The sequence below is a fragment of the Cimex lectularius genome, unplaced genomic scaffold, assembly GCF_000648675.2.
Source record: "Cimex lectularius strain Harlan isolate CLEC.00 unplaced genomic scaffold, Clec_2.1 scaffold5, whole genome shotgun sequence".
In the NCBI taxonomy this organism is placed as follows: domain Eukaryota; kingdom Metazoa; phylum Arthropoda; class Insecta; order Hemiptera; family Cimicidae; genus Cimex; species Cimex lectularius.
In genome coordinates, this window is record NW_019392993.1 from 1,881,290 (window position 1) to 1,906,496 (window position 25,207).

Genomic DNA, 25,207 nt, shown 5'->3' on the forward strand with positions numbered 1-25,207 from the left:
TCGGATTTGTGATTCGGGGTTATTCAATATTTGAAAGGATGTTAATTGTTAACAAAGGAAATGGAAATATAAAAATAAATCCATTATATTTAGTGGTCCATTGACTAAATTACTTCTTTCGATTAATTAATCTTTTTATGGAAGGTTTTTGGTTGAAATGAAAAAATGAGTGCCACGATCGGGATTCGAACCCACGACCTTCGCCTAAATACGCCGCAATTCGACCATTTGAGCTTTCGTGACTTCGACACGACTCGGACACCAACTTCCCATCTCAACCTACAATTTTCCCTCTTTTTTGCCATTTTTCAACCATTTCATTTCAACCAAAAACCTTACATGAAAAGATTAATTAATTGAAAGAAATTATTTGGTCAATCGGACCACGATATATGATGGATTTAATAAGTAAAACGAAATATATATTCACTAAAGCTCCCCGTGGCCACTTTATATGTCGCCGAGAATCGAATCCTGATTACACGACATTTGAAAAATGGCAAAAAGGAGGGAAAACTCAAAAGGTGGGGTTGAGATGGGATGTTAGTGCCCGAGTGGATCGAGGTCACGATAGCTCAAGTGGTAGAGCAGCGGCGTATTCAGCCGAAGGTCGTGCGTTCGAATCCCGCTCGTGGCCCTAACTTTTTCATTTTAACCAAAAACCTTACATAAAATGATTAATTTATAAAAGTAAAGTTTAATAGTTTATTTAATTTATGATGTAGTCGTAGCGACGACCGAGTTTTACATGTATCTGTTTTATAATTAATGCTGTTTGTGTGTCTCTGTTACTATAGACCATTTCTAGAAAGTTGCGTTTGTATTTTTTTCAGTGTTTAGTATTTATTTGTATTTTTTCGAAATCAAAATTGTGTTGTTTCTTCGTGTTGCTGAAAATATAGCCTCTTCCCTCGAACAAAGCATTGATTGGGTGTCTTTCTTGATTTAGAGCAGGTCTTCGATCGAGTCTGGCATTTGGGCTTGCTTCAGAAACTGAAGAACATGCTCCCTCATACATACAGTCTCATGCTATCTTATCTGACGATCCGATTTTTCCGAGTTCGTCAGGGAACTGAATTCTTACCTTACAAACGCTTTAGGGCGGGTGTTCCTCAGGGAAGCATACTTGGCGCATTTCTATTTTTAATATACACATGTTAACATTTCAACACATACATTCGCTGATGATACAGCGATTCTTACACGTAATTCGAACCCCTCAATTAATACTCAACCCTTACAACACCTGAATGAATTAACAGGATGGTTCACAAAGTGGAGAATGAAGATGATCCTAACGAAAAGCGTACAGATACCTTACGTAAAAATATCTGTCCTGCAGTAAATGGATTCCTATAAATGGACTCCTTTTGCCTACCACTGACCTTGTGCATTATCTTGGAATTCTCATGAATAAACGGCTGACTAGGAATCCCCGCACAAGGTTAAAAAGACAGCAAACAAACCGAAATTATTAAAAAGACTACTTAGATCAAAATTAGACATAGCAATTAATTAAGGTTTTTAGTTGAGATAAAAAGGTCAATGGCACGAGCGGGATTCGAACCCACGGTCTTCGGCTAAATACGCCGCTGCTCTACCACTTGAGCTATTGTGACCTCGATCCACTCGGACACTAACTTCCCATCTCGACCCCACCTTTTGAATTTTCCCTCCTTTTTGCCATTTTTCAAATGTCGTGTAATCGGATTGGATTCTCAACGACAAATGAAACGCCACGGAGAGCTTTAGTGAAGTATACTTCATTTTAAATCATTAAATTCACCAATTTCGTGGTCCGCTTGAAAAATGGCAAAAATGAGGGAAAATTCAAAAGGTGGGGTCGAGATGGGAAGTTAGTGTCCGAGTGGATCGAGGTCACGATAGCTCAAGAGGTAGAGCAGCGGCGTATCCAGCCGAAGATAGTGGGTTGGAATCCCGCTCATGCCCTTGACTTTTTTTATCTCAACTAAAAAACCTTAATTAATTGTAATATATTAATTGGTCAAGCGGACCACGAAATTAGTGAATTAGACATAGCAAACGAACTTTTAATTTACAAACAATGATTAAACCTCTCTGGGCGTACGGTTGTGCAGTGTGGGGCTCAACCAAGGATTCGAATTCCCAACGTCCAATCAATCCTAAAATTCTCCGTCAAATTACAAATGTTCCTTTTTACGTTTCAAATTACACTATCCATAACGACTTACACATCCCGTTTGTACATAAACTCATCAAAACCCGCTAGAAAAAACTTCTTCAAACACTGAACACACACAATAATCTATTAGTACGACATTTATCACTTCCGACCCTTCCTGAAAATCCTCCGAGATAGCTGAACCGAAAAAGGCCCCGAGACCTTCTCATTGAGTGAAGATTGAAAAGATTCCATTGTGGAGGAGTGTTGCCACCGGGCAACTTCTCCTACAAAACACTCAAATGACAAATTAAACATGTACGAACATATTTACTTAATACAATATTTTTAGTTGTACATATCAAATAAATGCAATAAAAAAGTGTATTTTTTTTTAAATTATGTGTGGCATGCTGCGGGATTGGTTTTTGGTGTCTTAAAGTCATAGATGTGTTGTTTTCTCCATTTATTTTTTGTTTTCAATTCGACATTGATAGATATTTTTGCTTATAAAGAATTTTGATTAAGACCCTCCTAATTTTATTAGAATTTTATTCGTTCATATATTCTTGAGATTAAACGCAAAGAGGAATGAATTTTTAAAAAAATTTGTTTCTTGTCTTTATTTACGATAGCTCGTATGTTTCTATTGCTGTCGGCATATGTATATGTATAAATTTGTAATGTATAAATCTTTTTAATCAAGCTCTGACGATGTTGAAACATTCAAACTCAAAAGCTTAGCATAAAACTAATGTTTTGTTCCTGTTGATGTAATAAACCAAGGACGAGAATTCATATAAGCATTGGACAATATGCCATTGCCTTTCAAGCGTAAACTGTGGATCTTGAACACTGTTCCAAGGAGATAAAAAGTCTGGGGATTGTCAATATACGAATAGCCTTCTATTCGGACAGCCAGCCATCTTGGAAGGCAATTGCCGCATCGACGGTAAAGTCCCGAGTCATTTGGGATTAGAGCTCTGTCAGACATTGTGGAAGATAAAAAAAATTACCCTTGTCTGGGTACCAGGGCTTCTAGGGACAACGAAGAGGCCGAAAAGTTGGCCAAGTTCAAAGTGGACACGTATTGGCCCTGAACCCTTGTGGCTTATCAAACTGTCAAAAACGCGGATCCATTAGACAATGGATTAATAATAAATCCTCGGGTCAATGGGAATGTAGCACTAGAAAAGAGGTATGTCAGAAAGTTTCTCAAAGGAGATTTATCGGGAACGTTTATTGCAGAAACTACAGAACTACGAATATTTGACGACTCTGTTCTTACTAAACCCATAAAACAAAAAGCCTACGTAGCAAAATTGCCAATCCTCTTTTCAGACGGGCATTTCAGATCCCTTTCATGTAAATGTCCTCCGTTGTACGTTGTTGTTTCAATTTTAATATAAACAAAATTAACTGTGATTAAAAATTAGTTATTTTTATTTAAAAAATTAATTTTAATGGTTTGGTAGAAAATTAATCAAAACACCGGAATACGATTTTCTGATATAATGAATTTAACTAACAATTTATTACAAGGTTTTGCTCAAAATAGTGCATTAAGAACAAAAGATGCGTTGCGATTGTGGTAGTGATTATTGTGACAAACGCTGTGGACTGTACGCGACGTGTGCTTGCGTCGGATAGATGTGCACACCCCACCAAAACGTGGCAAGGCGTCGGGTAGCGTCGCATGGCGTAGTATCGGGAAAGTGTGTTCCCGGCTTAAATGTTTATCACAGGCCCATAAGTCATCTTGATTCCTATTGCATAAGAAACTTGCCCTAGATGGAAACTTATTTAATATGTCTGAGAGTGCCAGAATTTCCTCTGCCCCGTTTGCTTGCTGGTTTGTAAAAATGTGAGTTGCTTCCTCTCAACTGTAATCCAACAAGAGATAACTGCCTCAATCAGTGTTCCCTATGCAATAGAAAGGCCAGAGAAGCATTTCTTAGCAGAGTGTCTGATTCTGGCAGAATTCAGATTGAGACACTTAGGTCTGTCCTCATTAACAAGAGAATTTACAATCGCCTCATTAAATAATTCTCAGTGTTACAACTTAGTAAACTTTGTTAAAGAAAACTGGAGTTAAAGGAAAGGATAGACTTCATATTTTAATTATTAAAGCTTTTTTATGTCACTTAATATTATATTTAACAGGTATATTTTTCCTAGAGATTACTAATGAGATGCCCTGCTCAAATTGTTAGAACACAGAGTAAATAAGTTTAATAATAATAAGTCCATTACAGTTCGTGGTCCGATTGACCAATTAAAATTTTTCAATTAATTAATATTTATGAAAGGTATTGGTCGAGAGAAAAAAGTCAGGGTAACGAGCGGGATTCGAACCCACGATCTTCGGCTAAATACGCCGCTGCTGTACCACTTGAGCTATCCGGACACTGACGTTTTTATCTCAACCAATACCTTACATAAAGATTAATTAATTGAAACAAATTGAAAAAACGGTTCGAATCCCGCTGTGACTGACTTTTTTATCTCGGCCAATACTTTTCATAAATATTAATTCATTGAAAAATAATAATAATGTTTGTTAAAAAAGAATATTAAAAAAACTTCCTACCCCACCCCTTCAAAATCCACATAAAACAACAGTATCTCACTGGCACTCTCAACACGACACGCAAAAATGGCACAATTACGCAGAAAACAAACACCGAGTAAGTAGAAATACTTTGATAGAAATATTAAAAAATAAATTTTTTTGCATTGTATAAATTCACTTTTTTCCACATCCTACATGTTTTTGTTAAATTTAAACAATGTTTGTAAATCCCAGACCTTGAAGATGATCTCAATAAAGATCGAATCGTTGGCACGATAAAAAAAAATGTTTTTCTGAAACCTACATCACACCAGACCGCATCTCACGATTTCTGAATAATCATCGACTAACGGTCACTATTCACCACACATTAAAAAAAAATTTTTGCCCCTTTGTCCGGCAGACGGTTGTCATACATAGCCGTAGTGTGATTTTATTTATTTTTATAACTTCACTTTCTTTAAACTAAATATATAATTGAATTCAGTACATTTTCATTTCATTTCATAAAACCACGATTTTACGGCATTTTACTCTATCTACCGTCTACTACGACTCAATTTTTTTATCCCATAGTGCGGTCGGTAAGTTTTAGAGTAGGTTTTTTTACTACCCGTGTGCGTTTGTATGCACGGTTTAATATTTCTTGAAGTAGAGACCTTCACCAAGGGTGAGTAGAGATGTCTGTTGTGGAAGACGCTGCATGTCACATTTCATTAATATGGTGGTAAAGTTATAAATTAAGTTTCAAATAAAAAAAATTATGGCATAAATCACAAAACGTGGCCTTAAAAAGTTTTGACTTTTTCCAGGATATTATAAAGCATTGCCTTTTAATACATGGAACTACAAAAGTTTAGGTCAATTACTTATATTAAATATTTTCATCAACATGTCTATGTATTTTTGCTTTATATTTACAAATAAAAGCATAGTACATTCTAAAAAATACCCGCAATAAGAACCAATCTGCGTTGTTGTGTCTCTCAGACCCACAATGACCTCCTTTCAGATCTGAATATTTATAAAACTACACCTCTTGATGTCAGACTTAGTAAACTTAACTTTACACGTGTTATTAGACTTGGGGATAGCGGTGGCCGAGTGGTTAGGGCGTCAATATAACCATTTCTTAGCTCTTGTACACAGCTGGAAACTTCTCCAGAATTGCAGAGACCGAGAAAGCGAAAATGCAAATCCGACTGTGGAAGATAAGACACGTAAAACACTTCTAATCTGCCGACGACTGTAAAAGGGTCTGATTTAAAGGGGGCTCATAAAAACGAGTCCAAGCTGTTTGAAAAATAAAATTCAACGAGATTCAAACAACAACGTACAACGGAGGACATTTACATGAAAGGGATCTGAAATGCCCGTCAGAAAAGAGGATTGGCAAGTTTGCTATGTAGGCTTTTTGTTTTATGGGTTTAGTAAGAACAGAGTCGTCAAATATTCGTAGTTCTGTAGTTTCTGCAATAAACTTTCCCGATAAATCTCCTTTGAGAAACTTTTTGATATAATGAATTTAACTAACAAGGTTTTGCTCAAAATAGTGCATTAAGAACAAAAGATGCGTTGCGATTGTGGTAGTGATTATTGTGACAAACGCTGTGGACTGTACGCGACGTGTGCTTGCGTCGAATAGATGTGCACACCCCACCAAAACGTGGCAAGGCGTCGGGTAGCGTCGCATGGCGTAGCATCGGGTAAGTGTGTTCCTGGCTTAACGCACTATAGAGCGACACACGACTAAAAACGGTTTGAATTTGCTGTTGACAGGTATGACCTGCGGTATGAAGTTCTGCCATACAGAATTCACAGCAAATTTACCTGTTTGGATTTTCCTTTTGAAATGTAGGTTAAGGGAAAGTGGGGGGGGTTGAAAATTATTCCCAGATATTTATATTTATTTACTATTTCGATGGGCGCTCCTTTGAAGTTCCAACTCTCATTGTCGACAAGTCTGCCACCTCTTCTGAAGACCGTCATTTTGGACTTTACTGAAAAATTCCAGTTGCCTCCAACGCATTGATATTTTTTTGCTTTTTTGCCAGGATTACAACATCGTCGGAGTATAATAGAATGATTATTCAGAATTCGTGAGATGCGGTCTGGTGTGATGTAGGTTCTGAAGAATCATCCACTAACGGTCCACTGTCCTACCAGATCCCTTTTGCCGCTTCTGCGAAATAAAAGAAGAAACGGCAAGGCACTACCTCGCAGAGTGTGATAGGTACGCTAGGTCTAGATTTGAAATCTTAGAAGGAGNATATATATATATAAAACGGTCCTCTGTAAATTCCATATTGAAAACAGTCAGGGAGATCATCCAGGAAGAGTGGAAACAATAACGGACTCAGGCTACAACGTGGTTTTATAACTGGATAAGATACAATTTGGAAAAAACGGACAAAAATTTAGATAGTTTTTGAAGTATACGTTAAATTGTGCTTGTTTTGATAATACGCTCGATTTTTAATTTATCTTTCCATTTTATCGATTACGAAGCAGCAATCTTATTTTGGAAGGTAGAAAATTCTCGAGCGATTAGTGTTAAAGGGAAATGGGCGAAAGGCGAGCAGCCGGGTTAACGACAATCCATCTCAGACTCTTATCTCTCCCTTTTGAGCATAGGCACGGCAAAACCCAATAAACGAGCAGGAGCGTCAGGGCCTGTTTTCTTCTTCGTCCCTCTCAAAACAAGCTGAAATTTAATTTTGTACAAACTGCTTGATTTTGTTTACAGCACAATGCAGAAAGGCTGCTCAAGCTTATCGAGACCGTGTACAGGTGGCTTCCACTGGGGACCCTCGTTAACAACAAGGTGCTCATCGTGCATGGAGGCATATCCGACAGCACGGATATCGAATGGCTTAAAACGATCGACCGGCAGAAGGTGAGGTCACAATTATATCTTGAACTGTGTTTACAAATGTTTTTATTTTCTATAAGAGAAGGCTCAATTATCAATTTTGAAAGAAAGAGTCAAACTGATCTATAGGAGAGGAAAGGATCAAACCGCCCCTTATTTTCTTTGACAAGGGGAAACAACGACTAAGTAGGAAGATCGCTCGAGTACGGGACAAAGCCGTCAACGTAGCATTTTGAATCGACATCCTTTTGAAGACGCTCTACAGATCCGAATGACGATCGATGAACCGGGCCAAGGGTTGCTGGAAGGAATGGTAAGCCTAATTGGATGCTGTCCCAGGGCAATACATCAACGCCAACCACTTCCAGTCCGACTTCTATTCGGACTATTGCCAAAAAAATGCCGCTGGCCTGGGTTTGACGGACTGGTCCGTTGTTTTTCCGCTGTTGATCGCTCTTTGGTCGTTACATAGACTTTCCCTTTTATTAATCCAAAGTTTAAAAAAAAATGATGGGGAAAATTTGGACTTTTTGAGCCAAGTTTTGCCACATGCACACAAAGTTTTTGTAAAAAAGCATAAACTTTTTGCATTTTTAAATCTTGTACATAGTGCACAATACATAGTAGCAGAATAAAAAAATAATAATGAGTGTCCAATTAAAACTGCGAAATATAAGAGCCCTTTTTTCTCGATGTTTCTTATCCCAGTTTTTATGGTATGTAATTTTGTAAATTTAAGGGTTGATGGGACATTGATTTGAAAAATTTGGTAGACTAAAGGAAAAATTACGAGGAAAATAGGGGCGGTAGAATGGATTCTATTCTATTCGTTTTGGATAAGTTTTGGTTTGGGTAAAATGTATCCTGCGGATCCTTTGAAATCAAGTCAGCATGCAAAAATTATAACAAACTGCCCATAACTATAACAAGATGTCAAAAATCTTGTTAAGAACTTTTAGAACAAATACGCCGCTGATCTACCACTTGAGCTATCGTGACCTCGATCCACTCGGACACTAACTTCCTATCTCAACCCCACCTTTTGAATTTTCACTCCTTTTTGCCATTTTTCAAATGTCGTGTAATCGGATTGGATTCTCGACGACAAATTAAATGGCCATGATTTAAATGAAGTATACTTCACTAAAGCTCTCCGTGGCCATTTCATTTCGATTTTTGGGCAAAAAAACGAATATTTTACATATTCGTGGAAAAACCGATCATTCCCTCTCCCAATTTGAAACAATGCATATAATTCATTAGTTTTCGAGGTCCGCTTGACCAATTAATATCTTTCAATTAATTAAGGTTTTTAGTTGAAATAAAAAAGTCAGTGTCACGAGCAGTATTCGAACCCACGACCTTCGGCTTGATACGCCACTACTCTATCATTTGCGCTATTGTGACTTCGATCAACTCGGGTACTAACTTCCCATCTCAACCCCACCTTTTGAATTTTCCCTCCTTTTTGCCATTTTTCAAATGTCGCCGTTTGTCGCCGAGAATCAAATAGATTACACGACATTTGAAAAATGGCAAAAAGGAGGGAAAATTCAAAAGATGGGGTTGAGATGGGAAGTTAGTGTCCGAGTGGATCGAGGTGCTCAAGTGGTAGAGCAGCAGCGTATCTAGCCGAAGATCGTGGGTTCGAATCCCGCTCGTGCCATTGACTTTTTTATCTCAACTAAAAACCTTAATTAATTTATTAACGTTAAAGAGGGGGGTTATTATTCGACTTTTCCACTGAAGTCCATTAAATTGCTTATGAACTTTACAACTTTTGATTCTATAAAAATCTGGTTTGTGTCAGATTACAGAACGTTAAATTTTCGGTAAGAAAACCTGCAGAATCGGTGAAAAAATGCTGCAGGAATAATTCAGAAAAAACAAAAATGTTGAAATTTGGAATTTTTTGAAAATGTTCGATTGGTAACTGTTAATAAACTACAAACTCCTGGAGCTTTGCAAATTCCCTCAAAAGTTCTCCATTCAATTAGCTTCCAGCTGTATACTCACCTTTTTGGATTGCGCTGGAAGGCTCAAAAATTTTGTATTTTGTTGAGAAAAAAACTAGCGTGGATGAAGGGAGGTACGCTCAATTTTTCCAAGAAATCCGTATGTCACTTGAGTTTCGTGTCAGTTCTTTACTGTTCCATTCAATCAGTTTGCTTTCTGTTATCAGCTGACAATGTCCTCAGGTTTGTGATTTAAATTATGGATTTGTTTCCTAATGCACATATTGACGTTTCATCATTTCTTTTGCGGTTGACAGTAATGCTATTGCTACAAGGAGAGAATACCAAGCTCGTTTTCCACATTGAGACTTTTCAACTTTCCTACGACTTGATCGGAGACTGAGGGAAATCGGTTCTTTTGAGAGAATTTGCAAAGTTCCAAGAGTTTGTAGATACTAACAGCTACTATCCAACATTTTCAAAAAATTCCAAATTTCAACATTTTTGTTTGTTCTGAATTTTTCGTGCGGAATTTTTTCATCAATTCAGTAATGTAAAGGTTTCCTTACAGCAAATTTAACGTACTTTCGGGTGGCACAAACAAACCAGATTTTTCTATAGTCAGTCATTCTGAAGTTTATAAGCAATTTAGTGGACCAAAGTTGAAAAATAAAGGACAAACCCAAAACCTGAAACTACTCCTTTACCGTTGAGATTTGGAGAGGGATTTACAGGAAGTTTTTTGTTGCATGCAAAAACACCTGAAATTTCCGACACTTATCGCCAGTCACTCTCTCTCTCTCTCTCTCTCTCTCTCTCTATATATATATATATATATACATACACATGTTCCTACCAACTTGGCGTCCCCTCGAAGAAATTTTACATTTAAACCGGCGTCCAGGGCAAAACAGCGTCCGTATATAGACGCCGATTCGCGTCGGGAAACAAAGAAAAACTATTAAGACCGTGTAAATAATAAATTATAATAATAAACAATTAATTTTAATTGTAATAATTATTATTTTTTTAACTTTACGAAATGTATAAATTTAACGATTGTAACATTCAATTATGAACAATAAATAATAATAATAATTTGTAATACTATCATTAGGCATTAATTGCCGAACGTCAATGAGTAATGAGAAAATTCGGCATTTTGTATGTCCGTTTGTTCAGCGATACAGGATGCAACATTACCCAGGCCAAGAAGTGGGATTCGGAGAAGTAAGGAAAAAAACAGGACGCCAAATGGTGTCATTATGGATAGCAATCGTATATGATGGACTCCAGTTATCAATGGGCATAAAAGGAAGGAAGTATGATAGCACATCTGAAAAATGTATATATCCAATTTGCGGTAATAAATGAATTCTGACCTGATTAGCGCTATCGATGTAACTAAACAGAAAATCGGTAAGAGAAAAAATTTGAAAATCGTCGTTCTTTCTGGTGGACGCCAATTGGCGTACTCCTATACGGAGTTCCAGTTGATAGCAAGATTTTTATATATACAGGGTGAATTGCTACTCGTGCTACAAACTTCTCCAGTAGATTCTTCACCCTAAAATGAACAAAANAACTACATAAGTGTTGTTTTTATTCCACTATATATTTTTGAAATATAGTATTTATTATTTGTAGTGCATTGAAATTTCGTACTGCTGTAATTGATTTTATTTTTCTTTACTTTTTTGATTTTGTAGTATATTATTACTATTTAAATTTAATGGTTAGGGATGGCTAGGTTATTTAAATATAATTTTCTCGAAAATCTCATGCCTAGTTTTAAATGAAATACGTATTGTAACAAATTTCTTTTCTTCCAAAAACCCTCCCAATCCGATATCTGTAAATAGTTTCCGGACAATTTTTCTTTGCTTAGTTATTCCATTTTCTCTTTTTGTTTTATTTTATTATTATACTTTTTATACATAAAAATTATATGCAGGTTTGAAGTAAATAAATAAAACATACAGTATTTAATCGTTATATGGTCATATTTCTTCTTATTAAACCACATTTTTGCTTTTTGCCTCAGTTATTTTTCAAATTTTCACTCTCACCTCTTTACCATAAATCAAAATTAGTTCAAATAGTAGTTAAGAAGTAGACATCGCGGTACGTGCTGTAACTGGCGAGTTAAGTGCCTATTTACATGGCCCCCCGAGGGCCTGAGCCGTAGGCGAGGAATCGTCCTTACCTGATTGAGGATAGGTCATGCGCGGTTGACACACGTCACCCGCACTTGGGCCAAAGTCCGCGCAGGTGCCTCTTCTCAGGAAAAAGGTTACTCAATTTATCCCACATAACAGAAGCTTGTCACAGAGACCGCATACGCTCGAATTTAAGAATGGTTAAGCCACGATAGCGAGTTTCTGGTTATTTATTAGTAGTGAGGGGTGATGGTGTAATATAGTGCTACCATTCTATTTATTCGTGCAACTGACCTATGAATTTAATTAGTATTAGGCTAGATTATATTGGGTTGTCCGGAAAATAATGCAGGATTTTGGTATTAAACAAAAAAAAAGAAACTAGTTACTTTAAAGCAATGTTCTTTAATCAAAATAATTTCCCATACTCTCAATACATTTCTCCCAACGTCTTGGTAACTTATTAATTCCGTCTGAGTAGAATTCAGAATTTTTAGAATTGATAAAGTCAATAAATGCATTTTCCAGTTCCGTTTGATTTTTGAATATTATGTGTTGTAAGTAGTTGTCCAGGTGTCTAAAAAAATGGTAGTCAGTAGGCGAGAGGTCCGGAGAGTAGGGTGGGTGAGGCAAAGTTTCATAGCCAAGCTCCAATAATTTTTGTGACGTTACACGTGACACATGTGGTCGAGCGTTGTCATGCAACAAAATGGGCCCTTTCCGATTGACCAAAGAGGGCTTCATTACTGCCAATTTCTGATGCATGGTATTAATTTGGTTACAGTATGATTCAGCATTGATGGTTTCGCCAGGATTTAAGAAGCTGTAGTGTATTAAACCAAATGAAGCCCACCATACCGTAACCATTACCTTTTTTTGATGAGTTGGGGGCTTTGGAGCTTCTCCTTTGTCGAGCCACTGTCCAGAACGTCTAGTGTTATCGTAGAGAATCCACTTTTCGTCACATGTAACAATTCTGGCCAGAAATGGGTCATTTTTGTTTCGACAAAGAAGTGAGGCACAAACATCAAAGCGCTGATTTTTTGGCGATCGTTTAATGAGTGTGGAACCCAATTTTCGAGTTTTTTCACTTTTCCAATCGCCTTGAGGTGGTCAGCGACGGTCGTTTTACTGACTTTGAGTTGCTCTGCAAGTTCTCGAACAGTTGTTTTGGGGTTTTCTTCCACCACTGATCGCAGAACATCATCATTAAGAGAGGAAGGCCTTCCACGACCTTCTTCATCATCAAGGCTGAAATCTCCCTCCCGAAATTTTTTAAACCACCTTTGCACAGTGCACTCATTAACACAACCCTCGCCCCAGACTTGGTTAATGTTTCTAGCCGTTTGGGCTCCGCTTCGGCCGAGTTTAAACTCGTAAAAGAAAATCGTACGAAATTCTCGCTTTGACATTATAAGGATGACTGAATTATTTCCAAGTAGCGGAATGCTACAGAGGTAAACAAACAATATCATTTGCATTCATACAAATGAGTAATCCTGTAAACGTAAACAGAATATTTTATATAGATTTTTTTTAATGAAAACTTAAAATCCTGCATTATTTTCCGGACAACCCGATAGTTTGCTTGCGTTTGCGGCTGAAATGACTTAGCTGACAGGCCTCTTCGAAGCATAACCCTGTTGGTTGGGAACCACTAGGTCTTCTCTACATGTGTCCCGCTTCTAGGCCCTTATAAGAGCTGTGCAGGTAACGGCTGGCTTTCACTGCCTAGTGGTTTTGGCTCAAATTCCCCCGCCGGAACTTTGCGGCGCCACAATGGCGCCCCCAGGATGGGCCACGCGGAGGCGTCCGGCTGGGACATGGGGGAAGAGCGATGTGTCTAGCATAACTATGGACATAGTGCTTGGACGGTGCTTCATGTTAGGTACTGCGTTTTAGGCGGGCCAGCCTTTTTGGGGCATTACGGCCTTCCAAAATTTTTGTGTGGCCTTATAACCATCCGGGTTTGCAATGACGCCTTGCAATGAGCTTACGTTTGCTACCTCTCTATTTGTTTCAAATAGCCATCTCGTCCGGGGAATACAATACATTTCGCACGATAGGGCAACATGGTCTACTGTCTCTTGGTTCCCGCAGGGGCATAATGGGCTGGAGTTCAGACGGAATTTGTACAGCTTGGCCGCAAAATCGCCATGCCCCGTCAAGAGCTGCGCCATGTAGTGGTCCACCTGCACGTGCTTGGCTGCAATCCTGCTATTCACGTTGGGAAATAATTGGTACGTGTGCCTGCCTATGGTTGATCTATCCCACCGGCGCTGCCATTCTTCACGCATCCATCTATCCGCATCTCGTGCATTCGTTACTGGGATGCTGGGCTGTCGTCCGTTTGCCAATTCCCAGTCGGCTGTTACTGCCCTTGCCTGCAAGTCAAGCGGTGGCCTTCCTGCTATGACCTGTAGGGCATCAGTTGAGGTCGTTCGGTATGCCTGCGTTATGGCCAACAACGCCGTTCTTTGTGCGCTCAGAAGTATTGCCCAATCGGCTGCCCTCAGTCCGCGCGCCCACGCGGGGGCTGCATACAAAAGGACTGATTGGCACAACGCCGAATAATAAATTTACCTGCTTGTAAGAAAGGCCCCACGCTGCGCCACACATGGCCCTTATGGCAGCAACACGGGCTGGAATTTTATCCCTAACATATCTTGCGTTGGCGCCATACCTCAATCCGGCTGACATCCTGACGCCCAGGTAGGTCATCACAGTCGGCGTCTTGATGGTTTGCCCTCCGATTCTTATAACGGGTGGCGACCGCATGTTGAGGGACCCCTTTAGCAACATCAGTTCCGTTTTTTCCGGTGCCGTTGGTTGGGAAGCGTCGATCTCCTGGGCATCTGGCTTAAGGGGGATATTGCATCCCAGCCACGGGTTGAGTGAACTCGCATCATGGAGTGACAACACTTCACGGTTAAAGTCCTGTTAAAGTAGAAAGGGGGCGACTTTAAGGTAAAGTGCCCGTGTTCGAATCCAGCGGCACTGAATTCGAACCCGTCATATTTACATTGGACTGGACAGGAGGTGTTTTATACAAATTTGAACTTATTCTTTTTGGTCATTTACAATAATTTACACGTCATGGGAAACATTTTAGTCAATAGAACCATCGAAACCGAACAAATCGTTGCCGTTTTTGACAAAGGGTCTAAATTACCGAACCAACGAGGCGTTTAGGGTCTATTCACACAGGAAACGAGCACGATGTTCAATTTCGATCACTCGAATGTATGTCAACGTCTAAGCACTACCATCCCAAAAGTTATTTACCGAACCGTGCTATCTTATTAAAGAAATGACATCCGAAGTAAGGCTAAAGTAGGTCGGCAGAGGGAACACCGCACAATGGCCATGGATTAAGGCCGGCTGATAAGTCCTATACAAATCTCCATCCGTGATCCTAGTCATGACAAGGCCCAGAGCCAATAAATTCACACTCAGTGAATAGAATCGATGATAGTTTATTGAAAGAATTGGCACAGGAAAGAACAGATTATTTTGTCGACTATTTGCACTTACATTTTTGTAAGGTAGACCTACGAGTACCTACCACAATCTTCAAAATTAAACCAATTATCTTTCCAGTTCCATGACATCTGTATAAACATAATTTATTTATAATAATGATGCTTATTAATATCGTTATAACCATGATATTCTTAAGTGATACTGAACTGCTGAAATCACTTAGCATTTTTTTCCAGTATCTATCTCTTCTGAGGCCCCCGGTGATAGATGGTGTTGTTACAACATCAGAAAATGTAAACAAATTAGAATGGAAGCAGGTAAGATTAATGCAAATATATATTTGATATTTTTAAATATTTATTTCTGATTATAATTTTAGGTTTTTGACATCCTTTGGTCTGATCCGCAGCGGAGTGATGGCTGTGTTCCTAACTCATTAAGAGGCGCTGGAACTTATTTTGGGCCTGATGTGACCGAGAAATTTTTAAATAAGCACAATTTGCTGTACTTAGTGCGATCTCATGAGTGCAAACCTGACGGTTATGAAATTGTTCACGGCGACAAGGTCAGAAATTGTACACCAATCTTGTCAATCCTTAATTTTTTTTTCCTTCAGGTTATAACAATATTTTCCGCTTCCAATTATTATGAGACTGGTTCAAATAAAGGGGCTTATCTTAAACTAGTTGGCCCTGAGCTGAAACGACATTTCGTCCAATTTACAGCCGGGCCTAAAGCGAGCACTGCCGGCATGTTGACATTCCGGCAGAGGGTGAGCCTGATCGAAACTTCAGCAATCAGGGAGCTCGTTTCTAAAGTGCATAGTTCGAAGAACAAACTCTTGCAAGAGTTCGCCCTCGTAGACCCAAATGCTACAGGTTTGTCAGTATAAAAAATATTAAAATGATTTTGCTTAATAAAATTTATTTTTAGGGCTAATAAATGTAAGTGATTGGTGCATTATTCTTGAAAAAATCACGGGACTGAGCTTACCTTGGCGCATGTTGAGGACAAAACTGGCAACTCTTGATCCAACAACTGGTCTAGTACAATACATGACAACATTTCAGGAAAATATTACCAAAAGAGAGGTAAATATACACATTTCTAAGTGGGTTAGTGTTATTTATAATCACATCTGGTGTATAATACTCAAATTTAAAATAACATTTTAGTTTTTAAATAATTGACTTAACGTTTATAAATTTATTAAAGCAAAAAGGTTTGTCTAATCACCAGTAGTACTTCAGAATCAAAACAAAAGACATACATGAACCAAATCTGACCACCTTTAAAATTAATTTTTTAAAACATGACATATTAATTGAACAAACTCTTTTAAGTCTATCCTATCATCTTTATCTTTGTCCACACTCATGAATATTTCTTTGAGATTATTCACCAAGATGTCTTCGCCAAGGTATATGATTGCTGTCTTGGCCTCACAGAAGTTTAACAGACCATCACAATTTTTATCAAATATAGAGAATGTTTGCATAATTTGCTTCTTACTCTGATCGACATATCGCTTTTCCAAATGAGACATCAATTCGTCAACCGAGATGTACTGATCCTTATTTTGATCAATCTTTGAGAAAATCTACATCATAAAAAAAAAAACACATTTAATTATACAATTGCATTCGGTCTTGAAAAGTTCGATTAAACTCACATTATTCAAGTCAGTTATGTTACAATCTGTTCCTATCACCCATTTAGCGAAGTTTGTAAATTCCCATCGATCAAGTTTGTTATCATCATCTCTATCAAATCTAGAAAAACAACCATGGATTAAATTCTGTTTGATTCGCATTCAACGAGGTGTTTACTTTAAAAAACATTGGTGAAATTTCTCCACTTCATCTGGGGAAAATTCGGTGCCTTCTGCACACTTCGACTGTTGCCTTTTGAATATTCTTGGTAGTGATAAAATTGTCCTGGTGTTTACTAAATGACTGTGTAACATTCTGCACTATGAGCTTATTAATAAAGCTTTGTTGTGTTGTATTAAATGTGAAGAGAGAATTTTACATTGAAAACAAAATTGCGTGTTCTGACTTTCAGTAGCTTTTGTTTATAACATGTGATTATATTTAAATATGAAATAAAGCAAAAATTTCATGATGGATAGTTAAAAATTACATTTGGACAATAACAACCCTGGCCCTCATTAACCTCATTTAGGTAACCTAAATGACATAAATGAGGTTAATGAAAGCAATCTTCTTGAAATGTAAATTTCCTCTGCATTAGTTCTACAACATTACATTTTTTATCATTCTCAATAAGCAATTCAAATATAAAAATCAACATTTTAATTGGACATTTGATTTTATTAAATTATAAATTAACATTATTAACTATACTATCTCACCTATCCTGACATCCAAATAAACTTAAATTTTCTGGAGGTTAGGATGGTTTAAAAATTAAATTGAAATAAAGTTTTGTAGTTTTTCTCATGAATATTGAATCACTTTTATTGTATATTTTTAAAATGTACAACTGGAGGCTTTGATGATATAAAATCTGATTGTACTCTTCAGCCATGAAACATTGTACTTAATTAAATCTTCCCTGTTGAAATAGTACTGAAGCTAAAACAAATTAAAAAATAAAGCTTATGTTATGTGACCTTTATTTTACAGTGCAATTCTCTACAAATAAACCCGATTCGGATCTGACCATGGTAGTTATATCCAATTTTCAGTTTGACTTCTTCACATGTTGACAGACAAATTTGAGGAACTCGGGGAATGTCAGTTGTTCATCCTGATCCGTGTCGACAAGATCATATTTGTACCGAATACTATCGGCCATGGTGTTTTCGCCGAGATAGAAGAGTGCCTGTTTCGTCTCCCACCAGTGGATCAGGCCGTCTGCATTTTTGTCGAATATATTGAACGCGATAACCATCGACTGTTTGCTCTGTTCTGTGAAGCGCAAGCCTAAATGGACCAGCAGTTCGTCCCAGTCGACGTACTCGTCTTTATTTTTGTCCACTTTGCAGAAAATCTGCAAAAAATGGTTAAATATTTTGATAAAGAGGAATGTTAAAATAGGAATTTAATTCGGGGTTTAACTTTACTTTATTTAAATCAGTGCTGTAGTAACTTCTCCCAATAAAATGTCTGCAAACGTTGTTAAATTCCCACCGATCAAGCTTGCAATTTTGGTCCAAGTCATGCCTATAACATATTTTAAATAATTAATTTTAATCTTTGTGCCTGTGTTTCATTTCATTCTGCCTGACGAAACTGAAACAATAACTGACTTTTTAAATGAGACATTCAAAATAAACGATTAATAAGTGCATTGCTATAATTAATTAAAATTATAATTTAAACAATTTAAAAAAAAACATATTTGATAAGAGTTGCACAATACAAATTGTACAGAGGCATTGGGGTATCAACTAACCTTTAAAATTTCCATTTTACTTGTATATTTCCAAGAAGATTATAAGTAAAAAATAGTCTACTTGCCTTACAAAAATATCCCTAAAACGAGTAAGCTCTTGTTCCGTAAAGGGGCTTTCATCTTCGACACATGAGGAATAATACCGAACCCCTGAAAGTTTATTGGGGCTGACCACATTTTTCAGGGCTTTCAAATTGCTACTTATCAGACCGAGCATGGCTGCCGGAGGTGTAAAGGATCTTATGTAAAATTGGCCACAGTGTATTGTGTCTTTTTGTGTGAGTGCTTGAATTCGTGAGTGAATACTCTGGTTCTTGAAATCCACATATGATTTATGAAAATTTCATATGTTTTCTATTGCTAATTATTTTCAAAGATAAAGCAATGTAAAAACTTCCTATTGAAAATTTACAGTTCAGATCCTTTCTCACACACCTTAAGCATTTAAAATTTATTTACTTAATGTTGTTGTTCGTAAAAAAACATTAAGTAAATTAGCAACAACATAAATTTTACAGTTCATTATAAAACAAGCTTATAAAAACAACAAAGATTTTTTTTTTTTTTTTTTTTTTTTGAGAGAACAAAGAGTGTAAGAAATATGGCACCCCGCTTGTTTATAGCGAAAATAAAAGGAGTTATATTGTTATAAATGTATACATAAATTTAAAAAAATTTATAAATAAAAAGGAAGAAACTTTTTTTAAAAAATGTATAAATAAAACATGAACTTATTAGAACAAACAAAATGTAACTTTGACGTTGTAAAAATTGTTTTTTTACTATGTGGCTACAATAAAACACTTATTATTATCACCTTTGGGATATCTAAACTAACACAAGATAAGGGAAGACCACGGATGCAGGGACAACTATTTCAAGGAAATCTTGTTTGGTCTTATTAGGTCAATAGAATATTAAATATTATATTAAATATATATATACTTTTTTTTGGGGGGGGGGGGTTTACGCTGGCATATTACCCATGAAGTTTTCTATTTTCATTTTACTGTCGAGCGGGATCGGCCGACCAGGGCCAGGTCCCCGCCGCGCGCCCGCACCCACTCTTTCAGCTCCATCATCTTCTCATCTTCTAAATTTTCATGGTTGAAGATAATGAAAAAGAAACGTTTATCAACTTTAGAATTCCAAAGATTATGTTGAAAGCTGATGAATTGTTGCTTATTAGGACAGATTCTAAGTTTATTGGTTTGGAAATGTTTGGGACTTTGCTCAGATTTTTCAGCAGTTTGTCTCTTTCATTTTCATATTCTGGACATTCAAAAATTATGTGGGAAGGTTTTGAAGGGCAATTGCAAGTGGGACAGTTCGGAGACGATGCCAAACCGATTCTCCTCTTGTAGCTACCCGATAGGCCATGATTTGTCTTCAGTCTAAAAATAGTAGAATAGAACTCCTTTGACATTCCTTCTGGGCTTTCGCCTTCCGAAACACATGGTTTTTTTCTTGAGCTCAGGGAACAGTGACCTGTAATAATTGCCAACATTTGATGCGTTGTATTTTTCTTGCCACAGATTTCTACAAAACTTTTCCAAAAAGTTTTTCCCGTCATCTTTAGGAATTTTAATGTCAAAGGTTGGACCTGATGTTGCAGCCTCCTTTGCAAGTGCGTCCACAGTTTCATTTTGCCATAAGCCTGCATGCCCTTTCACCCAACACAATGCCACCCTTTTTCCCATGATTTTTGTCTCAAGCATTTTCCTACAGATTTGCGCAAAAATATAGTTTCTGCATTTATATTCTGTGGTAATGTTATTTATCCTTTCTACAATGCTTGCAAATTGTTAAAAATAATACTTTTATAACTTAAGGTTTTCATTGATTACTTTAAATATAACATTTATTTTCACTATTTTATAAGTTTTTTCTTTTATTACATTTTCAACAAAAGTATACTTTTTTTTAACAAAATAGAAAATATTATATTTGTAATATACTTATTCAACTAAGATCTAACTTAATCACAGGAAATGGTAAGCGGTTCTGTGAGATGCAATTAAGTTTTTTACATGAACATCATGTCCTCAGCAAAGCGCTTCTTACAACCAATGTTTTAGGACATGCAATGATGGTCTCCAAGATAAAGTCCAATATTTTTGGTGTTGGTCCAATATTTTTCATGATCACCTTGACCTGTAATGTTTTCCATCAGATGTATCAAGTATGTCGAGTTTAAACTACTTAAATTACTTTTTTTGAATAAATAAAAACCCATGAGTGGAGACAAACCCAGTAAGTGACCCTGTTCAGGTTCAACATGAATTCATCGATTCACAGACCAAAACCCATCCAATTTATGAAGTAGATCCTTTTTCATCATCATGGCATCTCATGGTTTCCATTAATTGTATAATAATTTTTGGGTAATTATATTATAATAAATAAAATAGGTGTAAACACAACTTGAATACTTGTATGTTTTTAATGGTCACTATGGCATCTCATTGTTTCCATTAGTTATGTCAAATATGTCAGCTTTAAACATAACTTGAATACTCTATGTTTTTCATGATCACCATGGCATCTATTGGTTTCCATCATTTATAACATACTTGTCAGGTTTACACGTAACTTGACTATTTGGACATTTTTCATCATCATCATGGCATCTCGTCAGTTATATCAGATGTGTCAGGTTTAAACATATGTTATTGATATGGTTTGGTAAAAAAGGATACTAGGAAGCGGGGTTTGCTTTGCGCTCCCCAGGCACTGCAGCCTTCTGGCTTATTGTACCTTCCTAGTTCCTTAGTTCAGTCAATAGACTCAATCCTTCTCCTTAGAAGTATCAGGTCATTGACTGTCGCTGCAGCAATTTGATTCCCTAAGTTTTTTCCGTACGTTAGGTTCAATCTCCATTGAGCTGTTGCTTCGCATTCGAAGATGATATGAGTGGCTGTTTCCTCCTCCTCATTACATAATCTGCAAATGGGATCATCGCTGTATATTGGGTTGTCCGGAAAATAATGCAGGATTTTAAGTTTTCATTAAAAAAAATCTATATAAAATATTCTGTTTACGTTTACAGGATTACTCATTTGTATGAATGTCNGGGAAATTATTTTGATTAAAGAACATTGCTTTAAAGTAACTAGTTTCTTTTTTTTTGTTTAATACCAAAATCCTGCATTATTTTCCGGACAACCCAATATATCCATGTTGTGTAGGTATTTTCTCAGATGCCAGTGACCGGTTAGTAGACCTACCACTCCTTTGAGTTTGGCCCTCTTCAATTGAAGCAGTGTTCTTCCCAGTCTTGGTGAGAGTTGTTTCACCATAAGTTTACTATGTCTAGCACTGTTAGAAATTATCCAGTTCTCCTTTTGTTTTGTTTGGATCCATTCTGCGATGGAGGATTCTATATTTGTTTTTGTTATCCCAAGAATAGGTTCAGGGCCTATGTATGGTCTTGCAGATCCTCCTCTGGCCAGACTGTCTGCTTTGTCGTTTCCCAAAATTCCCCTGTGCCCTGGCACCCAATATATCATCAGGTTGTTGTGTTTCCCCAGGTTTTAGAGATTTTGGATGCATTCACTGACTTATTTTGATGTGATTCTTTTACATGCTAATGCTTTAATGGCTGCTTGGCTATCAAATCTTATGAAGATTTTTTGCCAGTGTAACCTCTTTTAAGATTTTCCAGGGCACAAGCTTTGATGGCTGTATTTCCGCTTGAAAGACCAAAGTGTACTTCCTTAATGAGTTTGATTGCTCATGTTTGGGCTTGTACGGAAAACGCCTGATCCGGTTCCTTCGTTTGTTTTGGAGCCATCTGTGTACCATATCATTGTATCTGATGCTCCCCTGTGTTCTTTTTCTCCTTTATAGTCCATTGAGACATTATAGGAAGTTGTGAAGATTGTTTCTGGGATCATACAATCAGTCCCCATTTCTAATAATGGGTGTCTGATTTTGTTGATTATGGTTGTATGCCCGAATTGTTTAGTTCCTTTCCAATTTAATTGTTGCTGGAGCCTAAGTGAGCTACTTGCCTCTCCTTGTATGAATATTAACAATGGAGGTAGGTTTAGCAAAGTTTCTAATGCGTTTGTAGGGGTTGTTCTCATTGCCCCTGTGATACATAGGTTTGCTAGTCTTTCCGTGCACAGTATTTCCTAGGATGCTTTCTTTTCCAGTCCATCCACATTCGTCGTACTCCTTACATCATCCATCCAATCCCTCCAATTCAACTCCTCACATCACACTCGTAAGACCTGCTCATCCCCAATCGACCTTATCCTTCCACAACATACAACCCATACCTTTGAAAGATCCTTTCTGATCTGAGTCCCTAAACTCTGGAACTCCCTTCCCCTTTCTATCCGTCACGCTGCCTCCTTTTCCTCCTTTAAATCCCACCTGTATAACCACCTCCTCTCCCTCCAAGCAGAGACCTCACGTTAACATTTGTTATTTTTGTTTAATATTATCGTAATTTTTTCTTCTGTCCTGCCTTATTGGTATACATTGTGCCAAGATTTCTATCTTTTTTTTTTACTTTTAACTTCATAGAAGGAACTTCCTTTATTTATTTCATGTAAATTATTCTTAGGGGACATCAGTCCCAGAATAAAGTTATTTTTCTTCTTCTTTTTCTCCTCCTTCTCTTCCTTCCTCTCCTTCTCCTTCTTCTCCTTCTTCTTTGTATGCTGCCTAATGTTTGGGTAGCTACTTTTTGTTGAGCTTTGTTCCACCAGATTAATGATCCATAGGTTATACTGGGCCTTATTACTGCCGTGTATAGCCAATAGGCCAGGGTTTAAACATAACTTGAATACTCGTATGTTTTTTATGGTCACCGTGGCATCTCATAGTTTCCATCATTAACATTAAACCTGCCAGGTTTAAACATAACTAGACTACCTGGACCTTTTTCATGATCATCATGGTATCTCATGGTTTCTATCAGATATATAACATATGTTTTGCTTAAACATAACTTGTCTACATACCTATCCATTTTTCATGAAAACCATGGTAATATCAATGTTATCATATTGACATGATACCTTGAGGTCATACCAACTGTATTAGGTTGTGGCATACATGTCCCTTTTTCACCAATACCGCAGTCTCTCCTCGAACTGACAACTATATCCAATATTTCTGGTTGCGATGTTCATCAGACAACATTTTGTTCATGTAAATGTTAAGTATTTGGATGTAAAATATAAGTTTGTAACATTTTTTCAATAATTCAACAGTTAACAATCCAATTTTAACAAATACAATTAAATTAACAGGAGATGATTTCTTTACAAATTAAAATAAATTATAACAACGATTCTTATGTAATATTTTCTGTTATTAAATATTAAATATAAATATTAATAGTCAAAAAGTTGTTAAAATCACTATTTCAAAAATTTATTCATTTCTTAGTCTGACACAACTGTGGTGGAGACTCTCTACAAAAACAAGTCAAGTTTGGAAGCTATTTTCAGAATTATCGACAAAGACAATTCAGGTAAAATTATCACTTTATTAAGTTAGAATTTTAAAAAGGTCCAATTTGTTTGTTTAAACACAGGATACATATCCGTCGAAGAGTTCAAAGATGCCTGCCAGCTCATAGGAGAGCATCTAGACCAGTCCACCGAAACGGCGGTGGACATATGCAAGAGCATGGACATGAACAAGGACGGTCTCGTCGATTTGAACGAATTCCTAGAAACATTCCGTCTGGTTGAAAGCCAGCATTCGATAGAGTTAGAATCCGAAGAAGAGGATTAGATAAAAGAAAAAAAAAAGAAAAATGTCCATTGTTTTATTTATTCATGAGAAAATATGCTAAACTGTTTCTCAAGGTTTTACATATCTCAATAATATTGCTATGTTGTTGAATGAGAATAGAAGGAAAACTTTTTGATTGTTTATACTATCGCATATCTTGATTTTGTAATGAAAATTAAAGAGAGAAAGAAAAAAAAACACGGTTGTCTAATTGCTACTATTGTGATCTCAGTGCAATGCCAAAAAAAATATTTATGCACCCAATGCATTAATTAATTTTTAATTTAATTTTTTTTAAACTAAAGATTGTTAGTTGTAGCTGGTAAGTTTCATATAAATAGAAAAATAAAACTAGATGATTTTTTGATATACTAAATGCTACATTTTCATGTCAAGGTCTTGGCAAATACCCTGGCTGCACTTTTTAACTAAATTCAAAATCTGATTTTCACGTCATTCGTGCAATTTGTCTTCACATTACAATTATGGAATAAACAAATTACAATAAATGAATCCTTTCCATTTGCTTAAAGCATAAACTGGAAATATTACTTTTTATTTATTTAATTCACTAATTTCGTGGTCCGCTTGACCAATTAATATATTACAATTAATTAAAGTTTTAGTTGTGATAAAAAAGTCAATGGCTCGAGCGGGATTCGAACCGATGAACTTCGGCTAGATACGCCACTCCACCACTTGAGCTATCGTGACCTTGATCCACTCGGACACCAACTTCCAATCTCAAGTGGTAGAGCAGCGGCATATCTAGCTGAAGATCGTGCGTTCGAATCCCGCTCGTGCCACTGACTTTTTTATCTCAACTAAAAACCTTAATTAATTGTAATT

The 25,207-nt window shown here is 36.8% G+C and overlaps 3 protein-coding genes across 7 annotated transcripts in view; 1 reads left to right on the top strand and 2 right to left on the bottom strand.

Moving 5' to 3' along the window:
- LOC106666214 (serine/threonine-protein phosphatase rdgC) overlaps positions 1-24,955 on the top strand; it is a 227,649-nt gene extending 202,694 nt beyond the window's left edge. For all 4 annotated transcript variants that reach the window (XM_014393243.1, XM_014393245.1, XM_014393244.1 and 1 more), the window contains 7 exons: positions 7,462-7,611; positions 15,421-15,501; positions 15,564-15,749; positions 15,801-16,062; positions 16,118-16,275; positions 24,008-24,092; positions 24,156-24,955. In XM_014393243.1, the coding sequence (XP_014248729.1) occupies positions 7,462-7,611; positions 15,421-15,501; positions 15,564-15,749; positions 15,801-16,062; positions 16,118-16,275; positions 24,008-24,092; positions 24,156-24,358 (1,125 nt within the window). In that variant the 3' untranslated portion in view covers positions 24,359-24,955. The remainder of the gene's footprint in view (positions 1-7,461; positions 7,612-15,420; positions 15,502-15,563; positions 15,750-15,800; positions 16,063-16,117; positions 16,276-24,007; positions 24,093-24,155) is intronic.
- Positions 16,360-17,311, bottom strand: LOC106666216 (calmodulin-like). Its single transcript, XM_014393250.2, has 3 exons — positions 17,014-17,311; positions 16,857-16,956; positions 16,360-16,784 (listed from the first exon to the last, which is right to left on the bottom strand). Exons 1-3 carry the CDS (start codon positions 17,148-17,150, stop codon positions 16,482-16,484), a joined length of 540 nt encoding a protein of 179 aa, XP_014248736.1. The 5' UTR covers positions 17,151-17,311; the 3' UTR covers positions 16,360-16,481.
- LOC106666215 (calmodulin-4-like) lies at positions 17,649-18,969 on the bottom strand. 2 transcript variants are annotated; one of them, XM_014393248.2, is made up of 4 exons: positions 18,670-18,969; positions 18,273-18,372; positions 17,870-18,199; positions 17,649-17,781 (listed from the first exon to the last, which is right to left on the bottom strand). In XM_014393248.2, exons 1-3 carry the CDS (start codon positions 18,819-18,821, stop codon positions 17,891-17,893), a joined length of 561 nt encoding a protein of 186 aa, XP_014248734.1. In that variant the 5' UTR covers positions 18,822-18,969; the 3' UTR covers positions 17,649-17,781; positions 17,870-17,890. The 2 variants fall into 2 exon arrangements, with proteins under 2 accessions (XP_014248734.1, XP_014248733.1); XM_014393247.1 differs by lacking the exon at positions 17,649-17,781 and having other exon boundaries at positions 17,804-18,199.
- Positions 24,956-25,207: the final 252 nt, after the last annotated feature.

Excerpts from the sequence above, each read along its gene's own strand:
- LOC106666216 (XM_014393250.2), bottom strand. The coding sequence starts at position 17,150 with ATGTTACACAGTCATTTAGTAAACACCAGGACAATTTTATCACTACCA. Across the intron at positions 16,957-17,013 it reads TTTCACCAATGTTTTTTAAA|ATTTGATAGAGATGATGATA; the intron begins GTAAACACCTCG and ends TTGTTTTTCTAG. Across the intron at positions 16,785-16,856 it reads ACATAACTGACTTGAATAAT|ATTTTCTCAAAGATTGATCA; the intron begins GTGAGTTTAATC and ends TTTATGATGTAG.
- LOC106666215 (XM_014393248.2), bottom strand. The coding sequence starts at position 18,821 with ATGCTCGGTCTGATAAGTAGCAATTTGAAAGCCCTGAAAAATGTGGTC. Across the intron at positions 18,373-18,669 it reads TTTAGGGATATTTTTGTAAG|GCATGACTTGGACCAAAATT; the intron begins GCAAGTAGACTA and ends AATATGTTATAG. Across the intron at positions 18,200-18,272 it reads ACAGCACTGATTTAAATAAA|ATTTTCTGCAAAGTGGACAA; the intron begins GTAAAGTTAAAC and ends CATTTTTTGCAG.